The following is a 24,608-nucleotide window of genomic DNA, read 5'->3' as shown; positions in this document are numbered from 1 at the left end:
GGATGTATCTAGTCTGCTTTGCATTATGTGACAGGGTCTGATAGACTCATCGATGATAATCTGATGAGGATGGGGGTTTAATTAATTTGTCATGAATAATAATTCACGTTTATCACGTTTATTCACGACTATGTGCAATGAAGAAAAAGTATGAATACTAATGAATTTCGATTATATCCACGTCAGAATTGGAAGACCCACATTTCTCGACCTTTTGTAGGTGTCCATCTATTCAAAACATTGCAAATGTGAGGCTGTAGATTTAGAACAAAGCCTACTCCACCATAATACGTTTTTCAGAATTCAGTCGATAATTCAACATAAACAAAGACAAGGCAATACTTTTCGTTACCAAAATGTAGGCAAAACACTGGCATATTCTGAAGCTATTCCACAATGATGAACATGTTATGAGAAATCATTCGAATTTAAATCGATCAGCCTAATTTAATATTACATACATATGTTCAATAAAAGAGACTAAACGGTTTGCAAACGTTTCTCACGTTTCCCCCACATTCCCCCGTGTGTCCTTAATGTGTTGAGTTCCCATTGTCCCATTGCCCCATGAGCTGGTTCAGGTAGGTGGCCTGGCTGGCCACCTGGCTGGCCACCGTCTGAACAGACATCATCAGCTGCAGAGAGAGAGAGAGAGGTTAGGCTTACAGCTGGTGATCACCTTGTGGATGAGTGCAGGGTTTGGTTGGTTTGTGTGGTGGTTTTGGGGCTGGTGGGGGGGATTTGATTTACGCAGTAATTTTTGGGAAAGGGGTTCAATCTTGAGGGTTGGTGTCTGAGCCCAGCTAAGGAAGGTAGGTGTGAGGTAACGTTTGGTCCAGGACAGTGGGGTGGGATGGTTATAGTAAAGGAGACACGTCTAAGCGTCACATATGACAGGGCTCACCGTCTGCCACTTGCCAAGGACGTCTTCGTAGACGGCCTCCCTACGCTTGAACTCCACGTCCACGCTGGCCTGTCGGCCCAGAGCTATGGACTGGACCTGGATATCTGTCAGCTCTGGGTTCTCCTTCCACTGGGAGGGAGGAAGGGAGGAACACACACACACACACACACACACGTCAGTCACACACTCCATCATGACAACTTGTATACAGACGTCCCCATCCCATTAAACCAGAGCGCGCATTGAAGTAACTTTTTACCCAGCATGTATGTACATAGAAAGGGTGTCTGAATGAACCTGGCTGTCACACCACACTCATGGTCCCTCAGACTAAACTCTGAGCCCAGAACAGCGGCCCTCCTCCCAGCACTCACCACTCTGCCCATGGTGTCCTCCAGTGACTCTCTGCGCAGAGTCTTCAGATCGTTGGTCGCCTCATTCACCTTCAGACGGCCCTGGTTGAGCAGTTTCTACAGACAGACACACACACAGACACACACACACACACACAGACACATACAGACACACACGAGAGAGAGAGAGAGAGAGAGAGAGAGAGAGAGACAAAATAAGCAAACAACCCCAGTGGCTCCCCAGTCCTCAGATACACATATCAAACGCACATTCCTCCTCCTCCAACATTCCCAGTCCTGTTGCACGCTCCCTCTCTCCAGCCCGCCCCTCTATATAAATAGCAGCTGGCACAGCAGAGGGGAGCACCAACTGGTGGGGTAGCGGGGCTGGCGGCCTCGCCGGACTCATGTCACAATTAGCAGCGGGGACTGTGGAATGCGTGGCTCGGGCGGGGAGGGGAGGGCTCGGGGGCCGGGGGCATGTGGAGCTCATTACTAACCTCCAGCTGCGGGTTGGACATGTTGGCCACGGCCGCAACGTTGAAGGGGAAGTAGTTGTGGAGGCCCCCATGTCCACCTGGGCCTGAGGAGAACAAAGACAAGACACACTCTAAGGAGATGGACTTGTGCGGCAAGGCAGTTTCATCCAACACTCTAACCCCATGTCCTCAGACATCAATGGAAATTCCTGGTAAAATAAAAGGTTTTAAAAAACACACAAAACGCCCACTGAATTACCTCCTCCACCGAAGCCTCCTCTTCCACCTCCATCTTCACCATCTGAAACCAGGAAATCACGTTTGAGATCACACCCATCAGCAACTCAACTAGTACATTCTTATGAGCATAGTTGGTGTTCATCTTCACAGATTAACCAAGCATCTGCGTGTGCCTGTATCAGGTGTGTGACATGTTTGTTCTTCATCAGTCATGGAGCTAACAGAACATTCTAGAAGGGGAGATCAGTGAGGGCAGAAATCAGGAGATGGAAGGAGGATGGAAGGAGGAATGGGGTGTTCCTCATTTCACTGTCACCAGCCGTGCAGAATCAGATGTACCTCTAGAACGGAAGCCTCCTCTGCCCCCACGACCTCCTCTGCCACCTCCAAAACCTGAGGGGAAACAGCCACCTCCATCTTCACCATCTGAAACCAGGAAATCACGTTTGAGATCACACCCATCAGCAACTCAACTAGTACATTCTTATGAGCATAGTTGGTGTTCATCTTCACAGATTAACCAAGCATCTGCGTGTGCCTGTATCAGGTGTGTGACATGTTTGTTCTTCATCAGTCATGGAGCTAACAGAACATTCTAGAAGGGGAGATCAGTGAGGGCAGAAATCAGGAGATGGAAGGAGGAATGGGGTGTTCCTCATTTCACTGTCACCAGCCGTGCAGAATCAGATGTACCTCTAGAACGGAAGCCTCCTCTGCCCCCACGACCTCCTCTGCCACCTCCAAAACCTGAGGGGAAATAGCAGAAGTGAGGAGAATTCAATGGCTTACCGCCATTACACCCCCAGGGTTCTCCCCAAACAATGTAAGAGTGGCGCTGCGCCATGGTGTGAACTTGGCAACAGAGCACTTTATCCTACAGTATACGAAATGACTGTGAGGGGCAGGGCCGGTCCTAGGCATTTAGGTGCCCTAGGCGAGAGTATGATTTGATGCCCCCCCCCCCTCCCCCCAAATTTTAGGGGCGCCATCACCACCACAACTACCTCATCACCACCCACACATTCAACAGTAACAATATGGACAACAATGGTTTCAAGACAAAAATAATATTTTTTATAAATTAAAATGACAGAAATCAGAAAACAAGCTACAAAATTATTTAAATGTAAAAAAATATACATATATATATACTGTATATATGTTACGGTACATGTGGGAATACGGTACATGTGGGAAAACTAGGGTTAGGGTTAGGTGCTAGGGTGACTTGGTACATGCTGGCATGTCTAACCCTAACCTTAACCCTAACCCCAACCCTAACCGTAGCTCCCTAGCACCTAACCCTAACCCTAGTTTTCCCACATGTACCGTGTTCCCACATGTACCGTAACATATACAGTATATCATTTTTTTTGCCATTTGGCGCCCTAGGCGACCGTCTTAGTCTCTGTGTGTTGTATTTTCGAGAAAATAGGGGTCTTATTTACAGTAACTTCAAAAAAAGCCTAGAGAAACCAAGGCAAACCCCCTCTGGCTGAAATCAGCTCCGGACAGTGAAGGTTTTCCTCAGGCTCCCATGTGTTATCCGTATCTGTAAATCCTTTCCATTTGAGAAAGAATTCAACCTTCCCGTTGACGATGCCTTGGTCCATCACCTTCTCTACAACAAACTCCTCTGGTGGCTCCTGCGTCACCTTCTTCCCCTTTCCATTCTGCTTCTTACCCATGTTAGGCTGCAAAGCAAGAGGGGATTTCATCGTATCCTTCTTCTTAGCTTTGTTTTGAACTCACCGAACGTTAGACGGTCATTGGTTTGGGTAACGTGCACAACAAATGGGTTGAATGAGTCAGGTAACCCTTTCACTACCATGGCAATCTGTAAACCGTCACTGATATTTTCTTCGGCCCTTCTCAAAGACGTGAATATGGTCTCTGCTCGAATAATGTAATCCGTAACAGTCTCGTTGCTTGCTTTGTGGAGGGAAGAGAGTTCACAGTACAGGCTCACCGCTCGTGGTTTGTCCTTGCCCGCATAGTGCTCACGGAGTATTGCCAATGCATTTCTTCCGTCTCGTTTTGCGTCTCTCATTACTAGAGATAAACTCTTATTATCTAGACACTAATCCCATCTCCGTTAGGATGTAGGCTGGGAATTGCTGTATTTGACTGACTCGTTTTGATTTAGTTGATTTGTTTTTAACAATATCTGGAACTCACCCAAGCAATGTCCAAGTAGATAGCAGACCTAGAGTTCTGCTTGAGAGAAAAGACATGGTGTCATACTGGAGTTTTATTTTTTTTATTTTTTCTCCAAATATGGCCGTGTATTCCAAAATATTTTACTCCTCTCAAAAATCTTGGGGACCTTGGCAAAGCGCCGGTGGTTGAGGTAGTTCTGGTACTGCCAATCATCCAGGGAGAACAATGGGGTTTCATTACCAAATCGGGATCGGTAATTCCTGCAAGTAAGGTCAGATGGGTGCTGCCACTGCCTTCCGTAAGTGCCTGGCCCCTGGTCAGCAACATGGGTCATGAGATTACGCAGCTCACTCATCACCCCTGCGCATGCACACGCGCACACACACAAAAATAGTCATATTCATTATTGCACAGGTTGAACATGGTAGTTGAGACACGTGTGTGTTTATAGGTTTTAACAGAGGGTGTAACATATGAGAGCATGTCCTTAACTAGCAAGTCAACAATTCTATCATGCCTAGCGATGTACATGCCTTTATATACAAAGCAGCCATTCAGAATATGTGACAGGGATTCAGTGATTGAATTCTGATCATGGTGCAGACAGTGGGGAGAGAATGTGTTAGGGTACCACAGAGAGAGATTGAGTCTAGTTGGGAGGACCTGTAATCTAGCTTTAACTGTAAAAGTGACTATATCCTCATCTACTGCATGGTTCTTAAATATTGAGTGAGAAACAGAATGATCAGTAGTAGGGAGGCAAGCTAGCTTTCCCTGTAGTTTTAAACCAGTCCAGTGTTGTTGCTGTCTTTGGTGCTGTAACCTAACAAGGTACCTTCGTGCATGGTCTGGTGACAAATGATGTTCTGTGTCAATAACAGTAGCCCTTACTGAGGTTGAACAGTCAGTTATAATATTCTCGGACACTGTTACAGTGTCTGAGTCAGACCTCACCCAGTCCAGGGAAACTCCAGTCCTCGCACAGAGGTCTTTGAGGTCAGGCCAATCTGACCAGACCCCAAAACCAGCAGAGTGGGTGTCCATCTTGAAATTGGGCTTCCTCTTGAAGCCCAGGAAGCTGGGCTCACCCTCTCTTGCCAAGGGAACTTTGCGGCGTCTCATGTCCAGAAACAAGGAGGACCTCGCAAGTTCTCTGACGGTCTTATCATCACTGTTCAGCATGTTTAACAAGTGTGAGAGGCGTGTGGCGTATATCCATTCCACGTTTGGAACACCAAACCCTCCCTCCTGTTTAGAGTGGAAAATAATGTCTCTGGTGGTACGGGAGTTCAGTCCAAACCACTTCCTCACCAGAGAGACCACTTTATCATTCAGTTCCCTCAGTGTTTTGCTTGGGAGATGCATGTTGGAGAAAAGATGTTGGATTCTGGACAGGGCGACCTGTCTGATGGCCTCCAACTTCATGAGCAGTGGAAGTGGTGAAACATCAATGAGGTCCAGCCTGGTGGTAAACTCAGTGGCTAAAGTGGCAACCTGTTCTTTCCATTCACCTGCTATATTGAACTTGTGTCCAAGGTAGGTGTACGTCTCGTGCAGGTTGTACACACGGATTGGTTCCCCTGAGTGGATGGTGAACTCAGGGTTTCTGTCCGTTTTGGATTTGTACCATCTGTTTCCCCCACTTCGCCTCTGGTACAGGACAGCACATTTAGATTGTTTAATCTCCAGACCGGACCAGTCTAGAAATGTGTCTGTTCTGGAGAGCATGTTCTTGATGACACTCTCTTCACGAGACGCCAGCTGCACATCGTCGGCGTAGCCTTGTACAGGGTTGGGGGAAAGCACATTGGGTGGGGCACAGGCACACAGCCACGTAATCCACCCGTTGATGGCAAGAACAAAATTGATGGCACTCCACGGACAGCCTGTTTTAATGCCTAACTGGAGGGGAATGGGGTCTGTGAGGTATTTTCCACAGATGACCTGTATGAAGGAAGAGCTGATCCCAGACCCGACTGGTCTGGGATCAGTTCTTCCATCTCTCCGTGGTTCTGCTCAGAGATAGACTGGCGTTCTTCCGGGTTCCGCTGGTGCTCCCAACGGGTCCTTAATAATGTCAATATACACCTGAGGTAGTTGGATTTCCTCTAGGGCTTTGATCATGACATTATGGGTCAGAGTTCCAAAAGCATCCCTGAAGTCAAGAAAGACAGAGTAGAGTTTGCAAGATTCATGTTTGAAATCATCAATCCCTGATCCCTCTCAGACTGGTCTGGGATCAGTTCTTCCATCTCTCCGTGGTTCTGCTCAGAGATAGACTGGCGTTCTTCCGGGGTCCGCTGGTGCTCCCAACGGGTCCTTAATAATGTCAATATATCCCTGAGGTAGTTGGATTTCCTCTAGGGCTTTGATCATGACATTATGGGTCAGAGTTCCAAAAGCATCCCTGAAGTCAAGAAAGACAGAGTAGAGTTTGCAAGATTCATGTTTGAAGTCATCAATCCCTGATCCCTCTCAGACTGGTCTTGGATCAGTTCTTCCATCTCTCCGTGGTTCTGCTCAGAGATAGACTGGCGTTCTTCCGGGTTCCGCTGGTGCTCCCAACGGGTCCTTAATAATGTCAATATACACCTGAGGTAGTTGGATTTCCTCTAGGGCTTTGATCATGACATTATGGGTCAGAGTTCCAAAAGCATCCCTGAAGTCAAGAAAGACAGAGTAGAGTTTGCAAGATTCATGTTTGAGGTCATCAATCCCTGATCCCTCTCAGACTGGTATGGGATCAGTTCTTCCATCTCTCCGTGGTTCTGCTCAGAGATAGACTGGCGTTCTTCCGGGTTCCGCTGGTGCTCCCAACGGGTCCTTAATAATGTCAATATACACCTGAGGTAGTTGGATTTCCTCTAGGGCTTTGATCATGACATTATGGGTCAGAGTTCCAAAAGCATCCCTGAAGTCAAGAAAGACAGAGTAGAGTTTGCAAGATTCATGTTTGAGGTCATCAATCCCTGATCCCTCTCAGACTGGTCTGGGATCAGTTCTTCCATCTCTCCATGGTTCTGCTCAGAGATAGACTGGCGTTCTTCCGGGTTCTGCTGGTGCTCCCAACGGGTCCTTAATAATGTCAATATACACCTGAGGTAGTTGGATTTCCTCTAGGGCTTTGATCATGACATTATGGGTCAGAGTTCCAAAAGCATCCCTGAAGTCAAGAAAGACAGAGTAGAGTTTGCAAGATTCATGTTTGAGGTCATCAATCCCTGATCCCTCTCAGACTGGTCTGGGATCAGTTCTTCTATCTCTCCGTGGTTCTGCTCAGAGATAGACTGGCGTTCTTCCGGGTTCCGCTGGTGCTCCCAACGGGTCCTTAATAATGTCAATATACACCTGAGGTAGTTGGATTTCCTCTAGGGCTTTGATCATGACATTATGGGTCAGAGTTCCAAAAGCATCCCTGAAGTCAAGAAAGACAGAGTAGAGTTTGCAAGATTCATGTTTGAAGTCATCAATCCCTGATCCCTCTCAGACTGGTCTGGGATCAGTTCTTCCATCTCTCCGTGGTTCTGCTCAGAGATAGACTGGCGTTCTTCCGGGTTCCGCTGGTGCTCCCAACGGGTCCTTAATAATGTCAATATACACCTGAGGTAGTTGGATTTCCTCTAGGGCTTTGATCATGACATTATGGGTCAGAGTTCCAAAAGCATCCCTGAAGTCAAGAAAGACAGAGTAGAGTTTGCAAGATTTATGTTTGAAGTCATCAATCCCTGATCCCTCTCAGACTGGTCTGGGATCAGTTCTTCCATCTCTCCGTGGTTCTGCTCAGAGATAGACTGGCGTTCTTCCGGGTTCCGCTGGTGCTCCCAACGGGTCCTTAATAATGTCAATATACACCTGAAGTAGTTGGATTTCCTCTAGGGCTTTGATCATGACATTATGGGTCAGAGTTCCAAAAGCATCCCTGAAGTCAAGAAAGACAGAGTAGAGTTTGCAAGATTCATGTTTGAAGTCATCAATCCCTGATCCCTCTCAGACTGGTCTGGGATCAGTTCTTCCATCTCTCTGTGGTTCTGCTCAGAGATAGACTGGCGTTCTTCCGGGTTCTGCTGGTGCTCCCAACGGGTCACTAGAGCCCACAGAACACACGCCAGTCAGTCAGAAAGCTTGTGTGTGTGTGGGGGGGGGTGTGTGTGTGTGTGTGTGTGTGTGTGTGTGTGTGTGAGAGAGACTCACTCAGCTGGTGTCTGACTGTGTCCTGCAGGAGCAGGGGCCTCTGGTTCTTCTCCTCCCGGATGATCTGCAGCATGTTCAAGGCTGCAAGGCAACACACACACACACACACACACACACAATCTATTAACTCACACCAGTGGCGGCGGCAGACGGAATCCTGTACCTGTCGAGTGTTGCAATGATGTCTGGTGTGTTGCAATGTCTCTGCATCCCTATAAGAGAGGTGAGGGGAGCTGCTGCCCCACATTGGACTCTATTGAATCTGTCTCTGCCTGCAAGCATATTAAATGATCATATAACCTGTATCGTGGTGTACAAGATTTGATTACTTGTTTCTCATCTCTGAAGAGCTATTGGCAAATATTCATTGACTGTTGTGGCTAAACAGACAGAGGACCCTGGCGAACTGTTGTCGACGGCCTATGCTCCTCCAAAAGGAGCGATAGGCGTAAGTAAGTAAGTAAGTTGTGGCTAAACCCTAAACTTCCACCACAGTTTCCAAAGCTCCAGAGTCCAGTGGAGGTGTGCTTAACCCCCCACCCTGTAACCCCAGGCCTGCAGTAGGGCAGACATTTGATGAACAATCGTGTTGGAGGGCCGCTTAGGTGGCGTAGTGGACTAAGTGTCGACCATGTAACCGCAGGGTCCCTGGTTCGATTCCGTCCGGGGACATATCCTGCATGTCATCCCTTCTCTCTCACCCATCCTTCCTGTCATATCTCTACTGTCTCTGTCACAATAAAAAGAAACATATGAGTGGGACTGCCCCCTTTTTTTTTGTGTTGCCACGTTGAAAGTCACTGAGCTCTTCGATACGACCCTTTCGACTGCCAATCTTTGTCTGTTGAGATTGCATGGCTGTATGCTTGTTTTTATGTCCCTGTTGGCAATGGGTGTGGCTGAAATAGATATGTCCACATACTTTTGGGCGATGTCTTGTGTCACCATCAACAATCTGACTCTGAATGTAAATAGTGACACAATTAACAACTGCACAACACTCATATCCATAAATAGTGTGAGCCAGTTGAATGACTGATTGGGTGTGGGGACGACAGAGTGTCTTAACACTCGTTTAAAGATCAACGTTTTTTTTTTCTTTTTCATGTGCCCACCCCCTCACCTGTTGAGTCTGGGTACAGTCCATGTGGTTTTGGAGAGTCCAGTGGGGTCTGGGTTCTGACGGGCTCAGTCTCCTCCTCTCGTCCCTCTGAACTCTGACTGGGCTGCGGCTGATCTCCGGTCAGTTTGACTGCCTTTCCGTCTGCTGCCTGGTCAATGTAGCCCCTCTCAGACTGGTCCTGGGTCAGATCCACCACATCTTTGTCATGCTGGTCAAAGACCTGATCTCCGGCCAGTGTGACTGCACCTCTGTTTGCTGCCTGGTGACCCTGATCCCTCTCAGACTGGTCTGGGATCAGTTCTTCCATCTCTCCGTGGTTCTGCTCAGAGATAGACTGGCGTTCTTCCGGGTTCCGCTGGTGCTCCCAACGGGTCACTAGAGCCCACAGAACACACGCCAGTCAGTCAGAAAGCTTGTGTGTGTGTGTGTGTGTGAGAATCACTCAGCTGGTGTCTGACTGTGTCCTGCGTTTAACCCTGTCCCAGCTTCCATTGTCAATCCTGTCTCATCTGGCTTGTTTAACCCTGTCTCATCGGGCTCGATGAGGTCCTTGGTGCTGGCCACCTCATTTAGACACTCAAGTATGGTGTTCACATCTTTCATGTAACTCTGGAAGACTTCGCTGGCTTTCTTGCCCTGGCAACTGTTAAACGCCATCTCTGTGATGCCAGTGGTCATACTGTTGACCCCACTGGTGACACCCAGCCCCACCCCAGTCATTGTCAGAGCCAAAGACACCCCAGCAGTTACGGGAGCTAGGGCCAATCCAACAATGGACAGGATCCCTCCAAGCACCCCTACAGAGCTGCCTGTCACACTAGAAATCTTTGCTCCCTTCCTCATACTGTCTAGCTGGACAGCGCTCTCCTCCAGCTCAGTCAGAAACTTCAGCATTCTGTTAAGTGCCCCATTAAGCATTTATTATATATGGGTAACATGAATTACGCAAATGTTCTCAAAATAACACATGTAAACTCAAAACCTCATGTTGCCTATAGTCTTTCAAATGCTTTTGAAAATGCTAGTGGGGTTTACGCTACCTCAGCTCTTTGGGAAGGGGATGGAGGCCAGTTGCACTGTTTCTTGTCCATTGCTCATTGGTTTTCACGTTTTAACTGATCATACAGTAACTAGCTTGAGCACCTGCCTTACAATGGCGTATAAAGCCAGCCAAAAGAGTCAATATGATTAAGAAAATTGCTAGTAATCAAGATGGGTAGCTAGCGTATTTTTCACTAGCATTTTCAAAATGTTGAATCAAACCCACTAAATATTACCCATAACTACAGTCGGCTTGGTAGTTACTTAGATAGCTATATTTCTAGATTACATGTCTGTGGTGGTTGGTTAGTCAGTAGGTCAGTGGTTTGGATGGTTGGTCAGTTGCTGAGCTATGAGGAACTTAGTTTAAGTGGATTTCTAAGAGCTTCAAGGTTATTAAGTTAAGTCTATTTGACAGAGTTAGCTAGCTAGGGCAACAACTTCACTGCTGAACATTTTGGGTATCATATGCCATTAAAATAGGACATGGAAATTATGTAATAATGCAGGACTGTCATGCACAAATCAGCTTAAAACCATGTTGTAACGTTAGCTAACTAGCTAGAGACATCAGCATACTAGCGATCTTCTGTTATGCTTGTTATAAAGAAAAGGTCTATGATTTAGCAGTAAAGGCCAATGCACACGGCGTGCGATTTATCGCTTCCATTGTTCTGAATGAGACAATGCACACGGTGTGCGACAAGTCGCATCGGACATTCGGTCGCACTGTTAAATATCGAATTTTGTTGTGCGACGAAATCTAAGAACTTTTTTTATCACTTTCCCAGCTTCCATTCTCAATCCTGTCTCATCTGGCTTGTTTATCCCTGTCCCAGTTTACATTGTCAATCCTGTCTCATCTGGCTTGTTTAACCCTGTCCCAGCTTCCATTGTCAATCCTGTCTCATCTGGCTTGTTTAACCCTGTCTCATCTGGCTCGATGAGGTCCTTGGTGCTGGCCACCTCATTTAGACACTCAAGTATGGTGTTCACATCTTTCATGTAACTCTGGAAGACTTCGCTGGCTTTCTTGCCCTGGCAACTGTTAAACGCCATCTCTGTGATGCCAGTGGTCATACTGTTGACCCCACTGGTGACACCCAGCCCCACCCCAGTCATTGTCAGAGCCAAAGACACCCCAGCAGTTACGGGAGCTAGGGCCAATCCAACAATGGACAGGATCCCTCCAAGCACCCCTACAGAGCTGCCTGTCACACTAGAAATATTTGCTCCCTTCCTCATACTGTCTAGCTGGACAGCGCTCTCCTCCAGCTCAGTCAGAAACTTCAGCATTCTGTTAAGTGCCCGCATCTGGTGTTTTTGTCACCCACAAACCACGAGTATGGGAGTGACACACAGGCATATAAATCACCATGAAACTGCTGTACTTTTATGAGAGGGGCCGGGCGCATTAAATCACCCCTGATTTGAATGGATTCAAAAGCAGCGTTACACCAATCCTAATGTTTGAAATGTAGGGGACTGTGGAAGTTGACTTCAGGGGGAAAAGGTGGAAAATTGGGATGCAGGATGGGTGAATTTTACTCTTGTGTACTTGTACATAGAGACGTAATAAAAGCGATTCTAGACACAGGCTGTAGGGTGATCCTATAAACAAACACGTATCAGCCAGCAAAGCCATACAGTAGATAATCTGGCTCAATTGTGTAATATGTAGTATCAATTATATCAAAATAAGAGCAGTTTGGAGATGCAATACATTTGATCATATGTATCTTCTCTAATAACATGCAGAGAATAAATCACATGAACACAATCTCTTTGTCATGGTTAGACCTGCAGCATGACATTGATACAACATTACCACCCAAACAGTCTCTATGCGTAATAGAAATCATGAACATTACAAACTCTTACCTGATTTTTATATATATGAATTAAGCATTTATTATATATGGGTAACATGAATTACGCAAATGTTCTCAAAAGAACACATAAAAGAAACTCAAAACCTCATGTTGCCTATAGTCTTTCAAATGCTTTTGAAAATGCTAGTGGGGTTTACGCTACCTCAGCTCTTTGGGAAGGGGATGGAGGCCAGTTGCACTGTTTCTTGTCCATTGGTCATTGGTTTTCACGTTTTAACTGATCATACAGTAAATAGCTTGAGCACCTGCCTTACAATGGCGTATAAAGCCAGCCAAAAGAGTCAATATGATTAAGAAAATTGCTAGTAATCAAGATGGGTAGCTAGCGTATTTTTCAGTGGTTTATTTTTCAGCTATGAGGAACTTAGTTTAAGTGGATTTCTAAGAGCTTCAAGGTTATTAAATTAAGTCTATTTGACAGAGTTAGCTAGCTAGGGCAATAACTTCACTGCTGAACATTTTGGGTATCATATGCCATTAAAATAGGACATGGAAATTATGTAATAATGCAGGACTGTCATGCACAAATCAGCTTAAAACCATGTTGTAACGTTAGCTAACTAGCTAGAGACATCAGCATACTAGCGATCCTCTGTTATGCTTGTTATAAAGAAAAGGTCTATGATTTAGCAGTAAAGGCCAATGCACACGGCGTGCGATTTATTTATCGCTTCCATTGTTTTGAATGAGACAATGCACACGGTGTGCGACGAGTCGCATCGGACATTCGGTTGCACTGTTAAATATCGAATTTTGTTGTGCGACGAAATCTAAGAACTTTTTTTATCACTTTCCCAGCTTCCATTCTCAATCCTGTCTCATCTGGCTTGTTTATCCCTGTCCCAGTTTACATTGTCAATCCTGTCATCTGGCTTGTTTAACCCTGTCCCAGCTTCCATTGTCAATCCTGTCTCATTTGGCTTGTTTAACCCTGTCTCATCTGGCTCGATGAGGTCCTTGGTGCTGGCCACCTCATTTAGACACTCAAGTATGGTGTTCACATCTTTCATGTAACTCTGGAAGACTTCGCTGGCTTTCTTGCCCTGGCAACTGTTAAACGCCATCTCTGTGATGATGTACTCGTTTCATTGAACAGCAAGTTCACACCACAGGAGAATTTAAACTGTGTGTTGACAGAGAAGACCTTGTACAGAGGGGCCTTCTTCAGTGGAAGAGAAAGAAAACATCACTTGTCAGGCCCTTGCACATCAATGCGTTTTTTACGTCCGAAAAAAAGAAAAAAAAGAACTCATGTTGTGTCAATCACGCTTGCACACCGAATCCGTAATATTCGTCCGTCCCCCTAAAAATCGGAACAGGTTCAATTTTCTGCGTTTTCCGCGTCCGTCAAAAGCCTTTTGAGAGTTGTTTTTGACCACTCCGCCATGGTATAGACTGGGACACATCGTCAAATTAGAACTGCAGGACAGTTGGATTAATGTTTACGGAAGTACATGTCTCAAGTATTATCTCGGCGGTTAGTCGAGTGAAAGAAAACATACAGATGATAATTCACACAATATAATACCACGAAAGCGTACGGCACTAAACAATAACATTCATTTGGGCAGCATCCTACTCAAACTCAGGCAGACGGGCAGGGTCCGGGCAGGTGCACACTGTCACAGACTGCCAGTGCGTCATACATCATTCAGCATGGTTAAAGCGGTTTCTTTTTCTATTCTACTATTCTATTCTACTTCTGCTGTCTGCGTCTCCCTGGGTATTCCTAGACCAGATGGCAAACAGTAAAGAAATGCCACAATATACCAGGACTTAAGAAACGAGATGCCCAACAAAGGATTTGACAAACCCTGGCCTATTTTGTATGGAGGACCAAGTCTGTCAAAATTAACAATACATATATAGATACATAAATGAATGTATGAACAAATAAATGAATGAATACACACAGTATAACGAAATACATTTCTATATTTATTTATTCTTTTACGCATTCATTCTTTGTTTTCCACTTTAATTCTTTATTTGCCACATTCATTCTTTCTTTTCCACATTCATTCTTTCTTTTACACATTCATTCTTTCTTTTACACATGTATTCTTTCTTTTCCACTTTATCAGATCTGTATGCAAATATCTGGGGGCGTATCTTGCATGTTGTCCACGCCCCTACGCATTTTCATTGGTTGATACAGCGCGTGACGTGTGAAAGCAGCGCACACGCGATTCATTTGCAGGCAGCTCTTGGTCAGAGCGGTCACAATGGGATCTGTCTGCTGCGTTAGTTGAGGGAGAGAGGAGTAGACGGAAATCCTCTCTGTAGACTAACCTCTCTGGAGACTAACCTCTCTGTAGGCTAACCTCTCTGTAGGCTAACCTCTCTGTAGACTAACCTCTCTGTAGGCTAATCTCTCTGTGTAGACTAACCTCTCTGTAGGCTAACCTCTCTGTAGGCTAACCTCTCTGTAGACTAACCTCTCTGTAGGCTAACCTCTCTGTAGGCTAACCTCTCTGTAGACTAACCTCTCTGTAGGCTAACCTCTCTGTAGACTAACCGCACGTCACCAGGCTTTCTCCTGGGCGACTGTAGGCCTACTCGTCTCTCGTGAGCTTGGTTGTAACATGAATCGTGGAACTCGGGATGTTTTACAGTAATTCTCCAAGTGACCAGAAAAAGTAGCTAGATTTGTCGCTGGTTGCTTCTGACTAAGTCGCCATGGGGGTCTGGAAAGTCGCCAGATATAGTGGCAAAGTCGCCAAATTGGCAACACTGAGACTACGTGAGAGGAATGTTCACCAAACCCCTACCGTATGGTTGCATTTTAACACAGTGGCACGCTTTTTAGTTTTAGTTTTAGCCTTATAGAGGCTATGTTGTTTTAGCTAATTTAATGAAACATTTAAACGTGGACCACATTTAATGCAGATCTGCACAGTGGCTTTTGGAGGAGATCTTTAAATCTGCTACAACATTGAAAACACAACAGAACACATCATAAGCATTTCTCACATTTTTATTAGTTCATTTTTACCAAAAAGAAATGGGACAGAGCTGATCGCAGTACTACCTTACATCATACCGGAAGCTCATCTATCCTTCTTCTTCTTCTTAGCTTTGTTTTCCTCAGTCTCTGGCTCCTCAGTGGAGGACTTCCTTTTGTTGGAATCTTAAAAGCTTGATGTGATCCATCAAAGGCTATCCTGGTTATCAATAAAACAGTTACATTTTTCATGTAAAACTTTGGTGACACCTAATGTTAGTTAGGCCTTATAGGCTATGTCCTAGGTGGAAAGTTTACACTGCCTAAAAATACCTCCATCCGAAATGTTGTGTAGATAAGACCCATCATTATCGTTTCATACGTTTGTTTGGTCAACTTTCTTTTACTGGCCGTTTGTTGCTACTTACAACTTACAGTTGGCTAGGAACAGAGGTTTCTCACTATAACCAGTTGATGCTGGGGTCTCGATGGAGTTGATTGTTGACATATAGCTTAGTTTTCATACCCTTTGCGCGTAGATCTTTCTGGATTGGAAATAGAATGCGTCGTCTCGACATTACCTCGGGAGGGTATTGATCATTTACTGAGAATGGGGTACCTTTCAATTCGCGCCCTCTTTCCAGAATCGCCGTCTTCATTTTGAAATGAGTTAGCCTGGCAACTATTGGCCTTGGCTTAGATGGAATCTTTTTGCCAAAGCGATGTGCTCGTTGGAAGTTGATCTTCGCCACCAATTCATCAGACATTTTCAGATTGTGTTTAAGAAACTTCTGAACCTTGTCTTCTGTTTTTGCATAATCCTCCGACTCATCTTCCTTCACTCCAGTAATTACGATATTCTCTCGCATACTCCTACACTTGAAATCGAGGATTGCAGCGTTTAGTTGTTTGTTTTCAGCCTGCAGTGTAGTTGAGATGCATTTGAGTGATTTTACGTCCTTCTGGAGCTCGGTGTTTGTTTCAACTCCATGATCAAATTGTTATTAAATTCTGTTGCCACCTTCAAAGCCTCGAGTTCAGATATTAGCAAGTCGAGCATGTCTAACTTGTCCAGTTTTTTAAGTTGGGATTCTATTTTGGCAAGGCGATCCCTGTCTTCTACTGTGAATACGCCGTCCATGATTGAGTGTTTGGCCAGCGGACGCGTCTTGTCTGAATCACTTGTTGAAGACAATTGATCACGGAGTCTTTTGTCTTGCCGTTCTTCCTTGAGGGCCATGTGTGGGGTAAGCGGAACATAACATCAGTCTAATAGTGATATTGATCTGCCTGTTAGCTTGAGTAGTTAAAACAAAGAAGGTCTGGATCCTCTCGGCTATTATTTGGAATCAGATGTACCACATCAAAGCCCTAATGAGACATGCATTACTGCCACAATGCCCTATCAACAACACTATCTTTCCTATTCCCAGGGTCCCACACGGCGATCTCTGCAGCAGGTGGTCCGAGTGTCTAACTGCCCAGTGAATAGACAATGTGTTTACACCAGCTCCTACATGACACAAGCTTCCTCAGTTCTACTGCTCCCCAGACTACCAGCCTCCAACAGGCTGCTGAGCCACAGACCACTGAACTGCTCTGCCGCTCGTCCCTGCCAGGGTCAGCCTGGGGCCCCAGAGAGAGTGGACACGGAGAGGGACCAGAAACGCCTCAGTATGAAAGTCCTCACTCAGGCGCCCAAGCCCGCACTGTACCTGGGCTTATCTGGCCTCATTCCATTCCTAGCCGCCCCTGTCTTTATGGCCGTGACACAGTCCTACTACCCTGAGGTGGCCTATGCACAGGTGGTCTACGGGGCCTGCATCGTGTCCTTCCTGGGCGGGGCCCGCTGGGGGTTTGCCCTGCCTGAAGGAAGCCCGGCCCAGCCTGACTGGATGAACCTGGGCAACAGTGTGGTGCCCTCCCTATTGGCCTGGATGGCGTTGCTGTGCAGGGACAACATCACAGAGGGAGCCCTGCTGGTCGTCATGGGACTGGGCCTCTCCCTGCACTACGACCTGGTCCTGCTGCCCGGATACCCTGGCTGGTTCAAAGCCATGCGGACTATCCTCACTCTTGTGGCTACCTTCTCCTTAGTGGCCACACTGACACTGAAGAAGATGTGTCCAGAGAAAAATATCAAGGCGCTTGAGAATTGACAAGCTATAGTGGCTAGGGAGCTTTCAATAATGACAAAGACCAGACTTTAGTAGCTGTATTTAAGTTGCACTGCAGTGAGATCTCAAAAATCATTGTGACTGAAAGATACAGTGTTTCTCATTGGTTTGGCTGCAAAGGCTCACCTGAGCCCAATACACTTCTGTAAAAATGGATTATGTCAAATAAAGATATAATAAAGACAGAGAGAGACATTTCATAGATATGTGTTTTCATTTAATCAATGTGCTACTGATGACATTGAAGTACATCAATGTGTGAGGGCTAAAATATAAATTAACTTTGTTATCTAGTGATGTTGCTGAATGAAGGGGATAAAAGCTAATAATTCCAACCTCAGTGTTTTAAAACAGTGTTTACTGACTAAAAAGGCACACATATTTACAGTTATACAATGGCTCCAACGAGCATTGCATTTGAACATAAATACTGAGTAACCAGTACCAATTAATGCCACTTTTAAAACATTTCAACATCAGTGACTGTTTTTACAGAAGACGTAGCCTCAAATGCACAGCAAAGCATTTTCAATAACAATTTCACATGAGGACCATATAATGTAGCTTAAAGTAGCTTCATGTCAAGTAAGTGGGGTACAAGGTTTAATACGTCTCAGTGTAAACAACTTAGAGTAATAAGCCCCTCAAACACATTGCCATCTACTTTCAGTCCAAAATGTAACGGATAACCCACTTGAAATTTAGAAAACAGTTTTGGTGTTAATTGCACTGTGAGAGATTAAAGGTGGGTCAAAATAATATATAAGTCAAAGTGCACAGGTCGATCAGTTCATATCATGTCAGAGAAAAGAGTGACACTCATGAACATCTTGGAGCACCACTGTATGACAAAATGGTGCAATGAGACTTCTCTCTGTCAATTGAGAGCCATATCTTCACTCATTGAAATTAGGCTACATCCTGAAAGTGCCACAGTTCAGACACACTTGCTAAAAGATCACAGTGCACAATAGAAGCAATTTACCTTGCAATCAAGACAAACTGACACACCTCAGTGTAACTGACAGAGTGCTAGGTTGCCATTTTGGCTCAGTGTTCAATGTACAATGTCTAGTTCAGCAATATCAGCAACAATCAATCAAACATTCTGTAAATCCACCATCTCAAAGCCTACGGAAACAAGTGCTATTTGACTTTGAACAGCAAATTCCTCTACCAAGAAAAAGGCCCTCCGTTTGTGCTCTGTAAGATGCTGAGCATAATGTCTTGTACATGATCAAGTTTCCACTGTAGCTCACACTTCACTGGCTGGCTGAGGGTACGATGTGTGTGGTCATGGATATGGGAGGTGGGCAAGTAGATTCTACTGTGGCGTCCTGCCACTGTACAACATCTAAATCCATTGCTGGTGAAGGCCATGTTTCAAGCGAAATAGTAATAATGTGTTGGAGGAGGACTCTTCTGTGATATGGCTCTGGATGGAAACAGTGGACCTGTCTCTCAGAGGACGGCCACCCCTCCATCACAGCGGCTGGTGATCATGTTGCCGATCTCAGTCCAGGTGTCCAGGTGGGGGTCATAGATCTCCACTGAGTCCACAGTCACGGGTGGTGAAAAGTCTCCGCTGGTGGCCCGCCCCCCAACAGCGTAGAGCAGACAATTTACGGCCGATACGGACACCCCCGCCCGCGCCACCGCCATAGGTGCCACCTCCACCCACTTCTCCTGTGGAAGGAAAGACACATTATGGTTAAAAGACACACAGTCACAGTCTTTGTACTAGTCAATAATACATGCTCATCTATTGCGATTCATAGAAAAAAAACATCTTTGACATAAATATCTCAGCTCTCTAACCTTTTAGTCTATCTTTTAGTCAATTGGGTAGACTCTGCGGCTTTATCTAAGTATACAGGCACCACCCTCCCCTCTATAGGCGACCATCATTTAGCATGGGCCAAGTCAGTTAACATGTATTTTGTGAAGTATCCCCTTCATGTTATTGTTCAGTCAAAGGTCAATGTCCAATACACTAACTAATTGTACTAATTGTGAAGCCTTCTGTGTGACAGCAGAGACAGACACCAGACAAGACAGACAGGCTCCAACCTCCTCAGGACAGTACTTCTCCACCGTCTCCAGGGAGCCCAGCGCCTTGTTCCAGCCTCCCACAGCGTAGATGCAGTTGTTGAGGCAGGCCACGCCCACGTAGGCCCGTCGTGTAACCATGACAGGCAGGGCGCTCCAGTGGTGGGAGATGGGGTCGTACATCTCGGCCGAGCGCAGCTCCATCCTCTTGTCACTGAGACCCCCGATCACGTAGATGAACCCTGCAGAGCGATCAAAGGCCACACAGATCTAGTTGGTTCAGAGGACCTTCCTAACAATAACATTACGAGTGTTCATTAAGATCAAAGGGTAAATATGGTGTGAATATGGTATTACATTTTGCTTGTACATGTACTATATATATATACATTTCTTCTTATTCTTCTTATTTTATTTGTTTTTAATTATCACTGAATAAGCATGCTAGTCTCTAAATCATAGGTTCCTTAGTGATCTCTGGGAGAGCCTAACCCTGTAACTCGCAGCAGCCAAAATAGAATCGTGGAACCGCCATGTTTCCGATGATCTCCCACTTGTTCTCTGCCGGGTCGTAGCGCTCCATCGTTTTCCCAATCTCCGATCCGATCCAACCACCTGCAAGAGCACAGTAGTGAGGTCACATGATACTCTATTCACATCTACTTCCATGTACTGCATGTCCCAAGTGACAGGCTGGTGTTTACCTAGTGCGTAGAGCGCCCCGTGACAGGGGCAGACGCCAACTCCACAGCGTGGGAAATTCAAAGAGGCTACTGCCGCCCACTGCTTGGTCACTGGGTCATATCTCTCTGTGCAGTCGAATATCATGGAGTCCTCCCTGCCTGGGCAATAGCAAACGGAAAGCACAATTATATTATGTCAAATGGAAATTCCACTGTGAAATATCGACATGTCAAACATGTATGCATACAGTATGACTCTGATTGCATTATGGCACTTGTACATCGTTTTTGTTTTTACTCATGAACTTGAAGGACCACCATCTGTTGATTTCCACACTGTATAACGAAGTTGTTCTACTTCTACCTCTCACAGACAGACAGACAGATAGACAGACAGACAGACTGAGTGCACTGTCTCGCCTCCAACCACGTAGACCATGCCCTCCAGCACGGCCACACCCAGCCCACTGCGGGCCTGATGCAGGGAGGACACAGTGGTCCAGTATTGACTGAAGGAGTCAAAGCGCTCCACACAGCTGAGGGCTCTCCCGTCACACCAACGGACGCCCTGCAGCCGAGTGTAGCCTCCTGAGAGGGCGAAACCAGACGTGACGTGAGAGTGTTTTTACTACGCAAACGTAGGGAGATGAGGGCTGTATTGAAACTTGATAATCAAATGATTTTACAGGAACAACAAAGAGGTCTCCCCGCCACTTTTTTTGGTAAACAGCTGAGGGATGGGGCTGGAGAAATGTAACACATCTCAAATTAATAGACTGAGCTATGTATGCTTGGGCTCAAGAATTAATGGCTACAAATGTTTATTTTATTTTTTTATTTAACCTTTATTTAACCAGGCAAACATGTAAGAACAAATTCTTATTTGCAAATGCAGCCTGACCAAAAAGCAGTGGCTCTTTGGGGGGGGGGGGGGGGAGCTAGAAATAAAACAAGGTTAAGTAATACAATAAACAATAAAACACTGGCAAATACAGATGCATTAAAATACTAACAGTCAGAGAGGGGAGAGAGACAGAGGAGGTAGGGGTGAGGAAGAGCGGAGGTGAGGGATAGCGGGGGTAGTGGAGCAGGGGTACTTAAAATGAGGCAGTGATGGGTTATGGGATGGGTGAGAGACGGTGATCAACAGGTGCATTGATCGACTATGGTTCGCTGCAGGATTTGTTTGAAAGCAGTGAGTGAGGTGAGGGCGGTGAGTTTGAGGGTGTTTTGTAAGGTGTTCCAGTCGTGTGCTGCAGCGAACCGGAAAGCGCTGCGCCCGACAACATTACGGGCTTTGGGGATGGTGAGTCGGACAAGATCACTGGATCTTAGAACGATGACGGGGCGGTGAGAGAGGTGCAGAAGGGATGAGAGGTAGAAAGGTGTTTTGCAAAGTATGGATTTGTAGATAATATGAAGCCAGTGACAGAGCCGTCTGCTGTGAAGAGATGTCCGGTGTACAGATCACAGTGGTGAGTTGTGAAAGGCGCACCAGTGGCAAAACGAATGGCGGAGTGATGGAGTGTGTCGAGTTTCCTGAGGGCAGACTGAGATGCCATCCTATAGATGGTATCGCCATAGTCGAATATGGGCAGGATGGTCATCTTGACAAGGTTATGTTTGGCTGCACGGGTGAAGGAGGCCTTGTTCCGGTATAAAAAGCTTAGGCGAGCTTTGACTTTTGTCTGCAGGTGCTTTATGTGGGTGGTGAAGGAAAGGGATGAGTCCAGCCAAAGGCCAAGGTATTTGTAACAAGAGACAAACTCCAGCTCGGAACCGTCAACACAGAAGATCTTAGGGGGGCTGCTGACACGAGGTCTCCGGTCGAAAAGAATGCACTTTGTTTTTTTGGTGTTGAGGAGAAGATGGAGGCGATGAAAAGACTGCTCAATGGAGGTGAGGCTGAGTTGTAGAGTGGAAGCCGCAGAGTGGAGTGAAGGGCCTGCACAATACAAGATGGTGTCGTCAGCATAAAGATGGATCTGGGATTTGCCAGCATCTTTTGCTATATCATTGATGTAGATTGAGAACAACGTTGGTCCCAAGATGGAGCCTTGAGGCACCCCTTTAGAGATGGTGAGATGGTCTGACAAGATATTTTCAGTCTTCACTTGCTGAACTCGGTCAGTTAGCTGGCAAACCAGTTGCAAGAGTTTGTCGAGAGACCAATGTTGGAGAGCCTCTGTAGAAGGATGGAATGGATGACAGAATCAAAGGCCTTAGCTAGGTCGATAAAGGCAGCGATGCAGACCTGCTTGGAGTCCAAGGAAGTGAGAATGTCATCCATAACTTTCAAGGTAGCTGTGATGCACCCGTGGCCAGGCCGGAACCCAGACTGCATGTTGGACAGGATGTTGTTTGAGGCCATGAAGTGGCTGAGCTGTTTGAGAGCCAGCTTCTCCAGGACCTTGGCCAGGCACGGCAAGATGGAGATGGGCCTGTAGCAGTTGGGGTCGGAGCTAGAGCCACCTTTAAAGAGGGGAAAGACCAGCGCGGATTTCCAGTCAGGAGGAAAGACAGACAGCTCAAAAGACATGTTGAATAGCCGTGTGATGGGAGCGGAAATGACAGGTGCAGCAGCTTTCAAAAACATGGGTTCGAGCCCATCAAGGCCAGCAGACTTGTTTGAGTCTAGCTTGGTTATCTCCTCTAAAACCTCTGAGGTCAAGACAGGTTTAAAGGAGAAAGCGTCACAGCTGGAAGGAGGAGGAGAATGTGATGAAGCAGCAATGGGGGGAGTAGCTGAGAATACATGGGCCGAGTTGACAAAGTGATGATTAAAAAGCGAAGCCATGTGAGACTTGTCAGTGACAACAGTGTCACCAAAGGTCATTGCACTAGGAAGATGAGGGGAAGTGAGTTTGTTTTCCATGGCTTTGACCGTTTTCCAAAACATCTTGGCGTCAGAGCCACAGGATGCAAATTTGGCCAAGAAGTAACTGGTTTTGGCTTTTCTGACAGCCTGAGTGCTTTTATTTCTACACTGCCTAAAGGCAAGCCAGTAAGCAGGAGACTGGGTGGAACGAGCTTTCCGCCATAAGGTGTTCTTCTGGCGGATCAACTCAGCCAAGTCATGGGAAAACCAGGGGCTGAAGCGATCCTTTATCCGTGATTTTATGAGTGGGGCGTGTTTGTTGATGATCTGATTAAAAGTTATCTTAAAATAGGACCAGGCGTCATCCACAGTGGAGACTGAATTAATTCGGTCCCAGTTTTCTGCTGCAACATTGTGGAGAAAGGCCCCCAGCTCAAACTTCTTCAGAGAGCGCTTGGTTACGATCACTGATGGTCGCTTGATTGAGGAGCCAGAGCGTATGCATGCAATGGCACAGTGATCACTCAGATCTTGACTGAAGACACCAGATTTATAATTAGAAGGGGCATTCGTAAGGATGACATCAATCAGCGTGGCAGATGAAGGGGATTTCTGATTGTGTCTGGTGGGCTCAGATATGATTTGGGAAAGGTTCAGAGCATCGAATTGCTGCGTGACTACGTCTGGGGGGTTGAACATGTCCCAGTTGAGATCACCCAGGAGGACAAACTCAGAGGAAACGTGTGGGGCCAGGAGTACACCAAGTGCAGTTAGGGTGCAAGCTGGGGCAGAGGGTGGTCTGTAGCAGACAGCGACAGAGAGAAAGAAATTGGAAGACAGTTTGATCCTTAACACTAGCAGTTCAAATTGTTTGGGGACAGACTTGGAAATTAAGATAGAACATTGCAGATGGTCTTTAACAAACAAAACTACACCACCACCTTTGGTGGCTCTGTCCTGGCGAAAAATGTTGTAACCTGGTATGGAGATGTCTAGATTGAAAACACTGTTCTTAAGCCATGATTCTGAAATAGCTAGAACATCAGGAGTAGCAGTGTGTGCCCAGGACTTTAGCAGGTCTAGTTTGGGTAACAGGCTACGGATGTTAATGTGTAGAAAGCCCATAGACTTGCGATCACAAAAATCATTGAATGACAGGTCAGAGATGGCATGATCAACAATAGCTGGGCCTGGATTGGGATGTACATTACCAGAGATGAAAAGGATGAGGCTAATCAAAATGCGACTAAGTATGGAGCCATAGCATTGCTTAAGATGATTGTTATTTTTCATGGGGGGTTTGGCATGGATTGGGAGAGGAGGGTCAATAAATTGCTGCAACAGTATGAAGGAATACAATGGAGAGCATGGCACAGACAGACTAGGAAGACATGTATTCTTTGTAATCCAAAAAGTGGAGACCTCTCTGGGCAGTAGACTGAAATCAAGCGTGCCACCACCATAGGAAACTATGGCTGGCCTGTGTAAACGCCCGGGTGCAACCTCAGGAGATTGGGCCAGAGTGAGCAGACAAGTAACCAGCAGTGTAGGCCA

The 24,608-nt window shown here is 46.0% G+C and overlaps 2 protein-coding genes across 2 annotated transcripts; one reads left to right on the top strand and one right to left on the bottom strand.

The window, feature by feature from the left end:
- Positions 1–16,724: 16,724 nt before the first annotated feature.
- LOC308150279 (transmembrane protein 69-like) lies at positions 16,725–17,680 on the top strand (the record flags this gene model as incomplete). Its single annotated transcript, XM_080523128.1, has 1 exon — positions 16,725–17,680. One exon carries the CDS (start codon positions 16,725–16,727, stop codon positions 17,484–17,486), a length of 762 nt encoding a protein of 253 aa, XP_080379254.1. The 3' UTR covers positions 17,487–17,680.
- A 1,285-nt stretch (positions 17,681–18,965) lies between these two features.
- LOC308150278 (actin-binding protein IPP-like) lies at positions 18,966–22,775 on the bottom strand (the record flags this gene model as incomplete). Its single annotated transcript, XM_080523127.1, has 6 exons — positions 18,966–19,190; positions 19,575–19,795; positions 20,046–20,168; positions 20,258–20,387; positions 20,649–20,824; positions 22,406–22,775. The coding sequence occupies 6 exons, from the start codon at positions 22,773–22,775 to the stop codon at positions 18,966–18,968; spliced, it is 1,245 nt and encodes a 414-aa protein (XP_080379253.1).
- Between the last annotated feature and the right edge of the window lie 1,833 nt (positions 22,776–24,608).

This window comes from Nansenia antarctica (assembly GCF_963989245.1).
Source record: "Nansenia antarctica genome assembly, chromosome: 2".
Classification (NCBI taxonomy): Eukaryota; Metazoa; Chordata; class Actinopteri; order Argentiniformes; family Microstomatidae; genus Nansenia; species Nansenia antarctica.
Note: the sequence above shows the minus strand (reverse complement) of the source record. Positions and strands in the feature narration are given on the sequence as shown.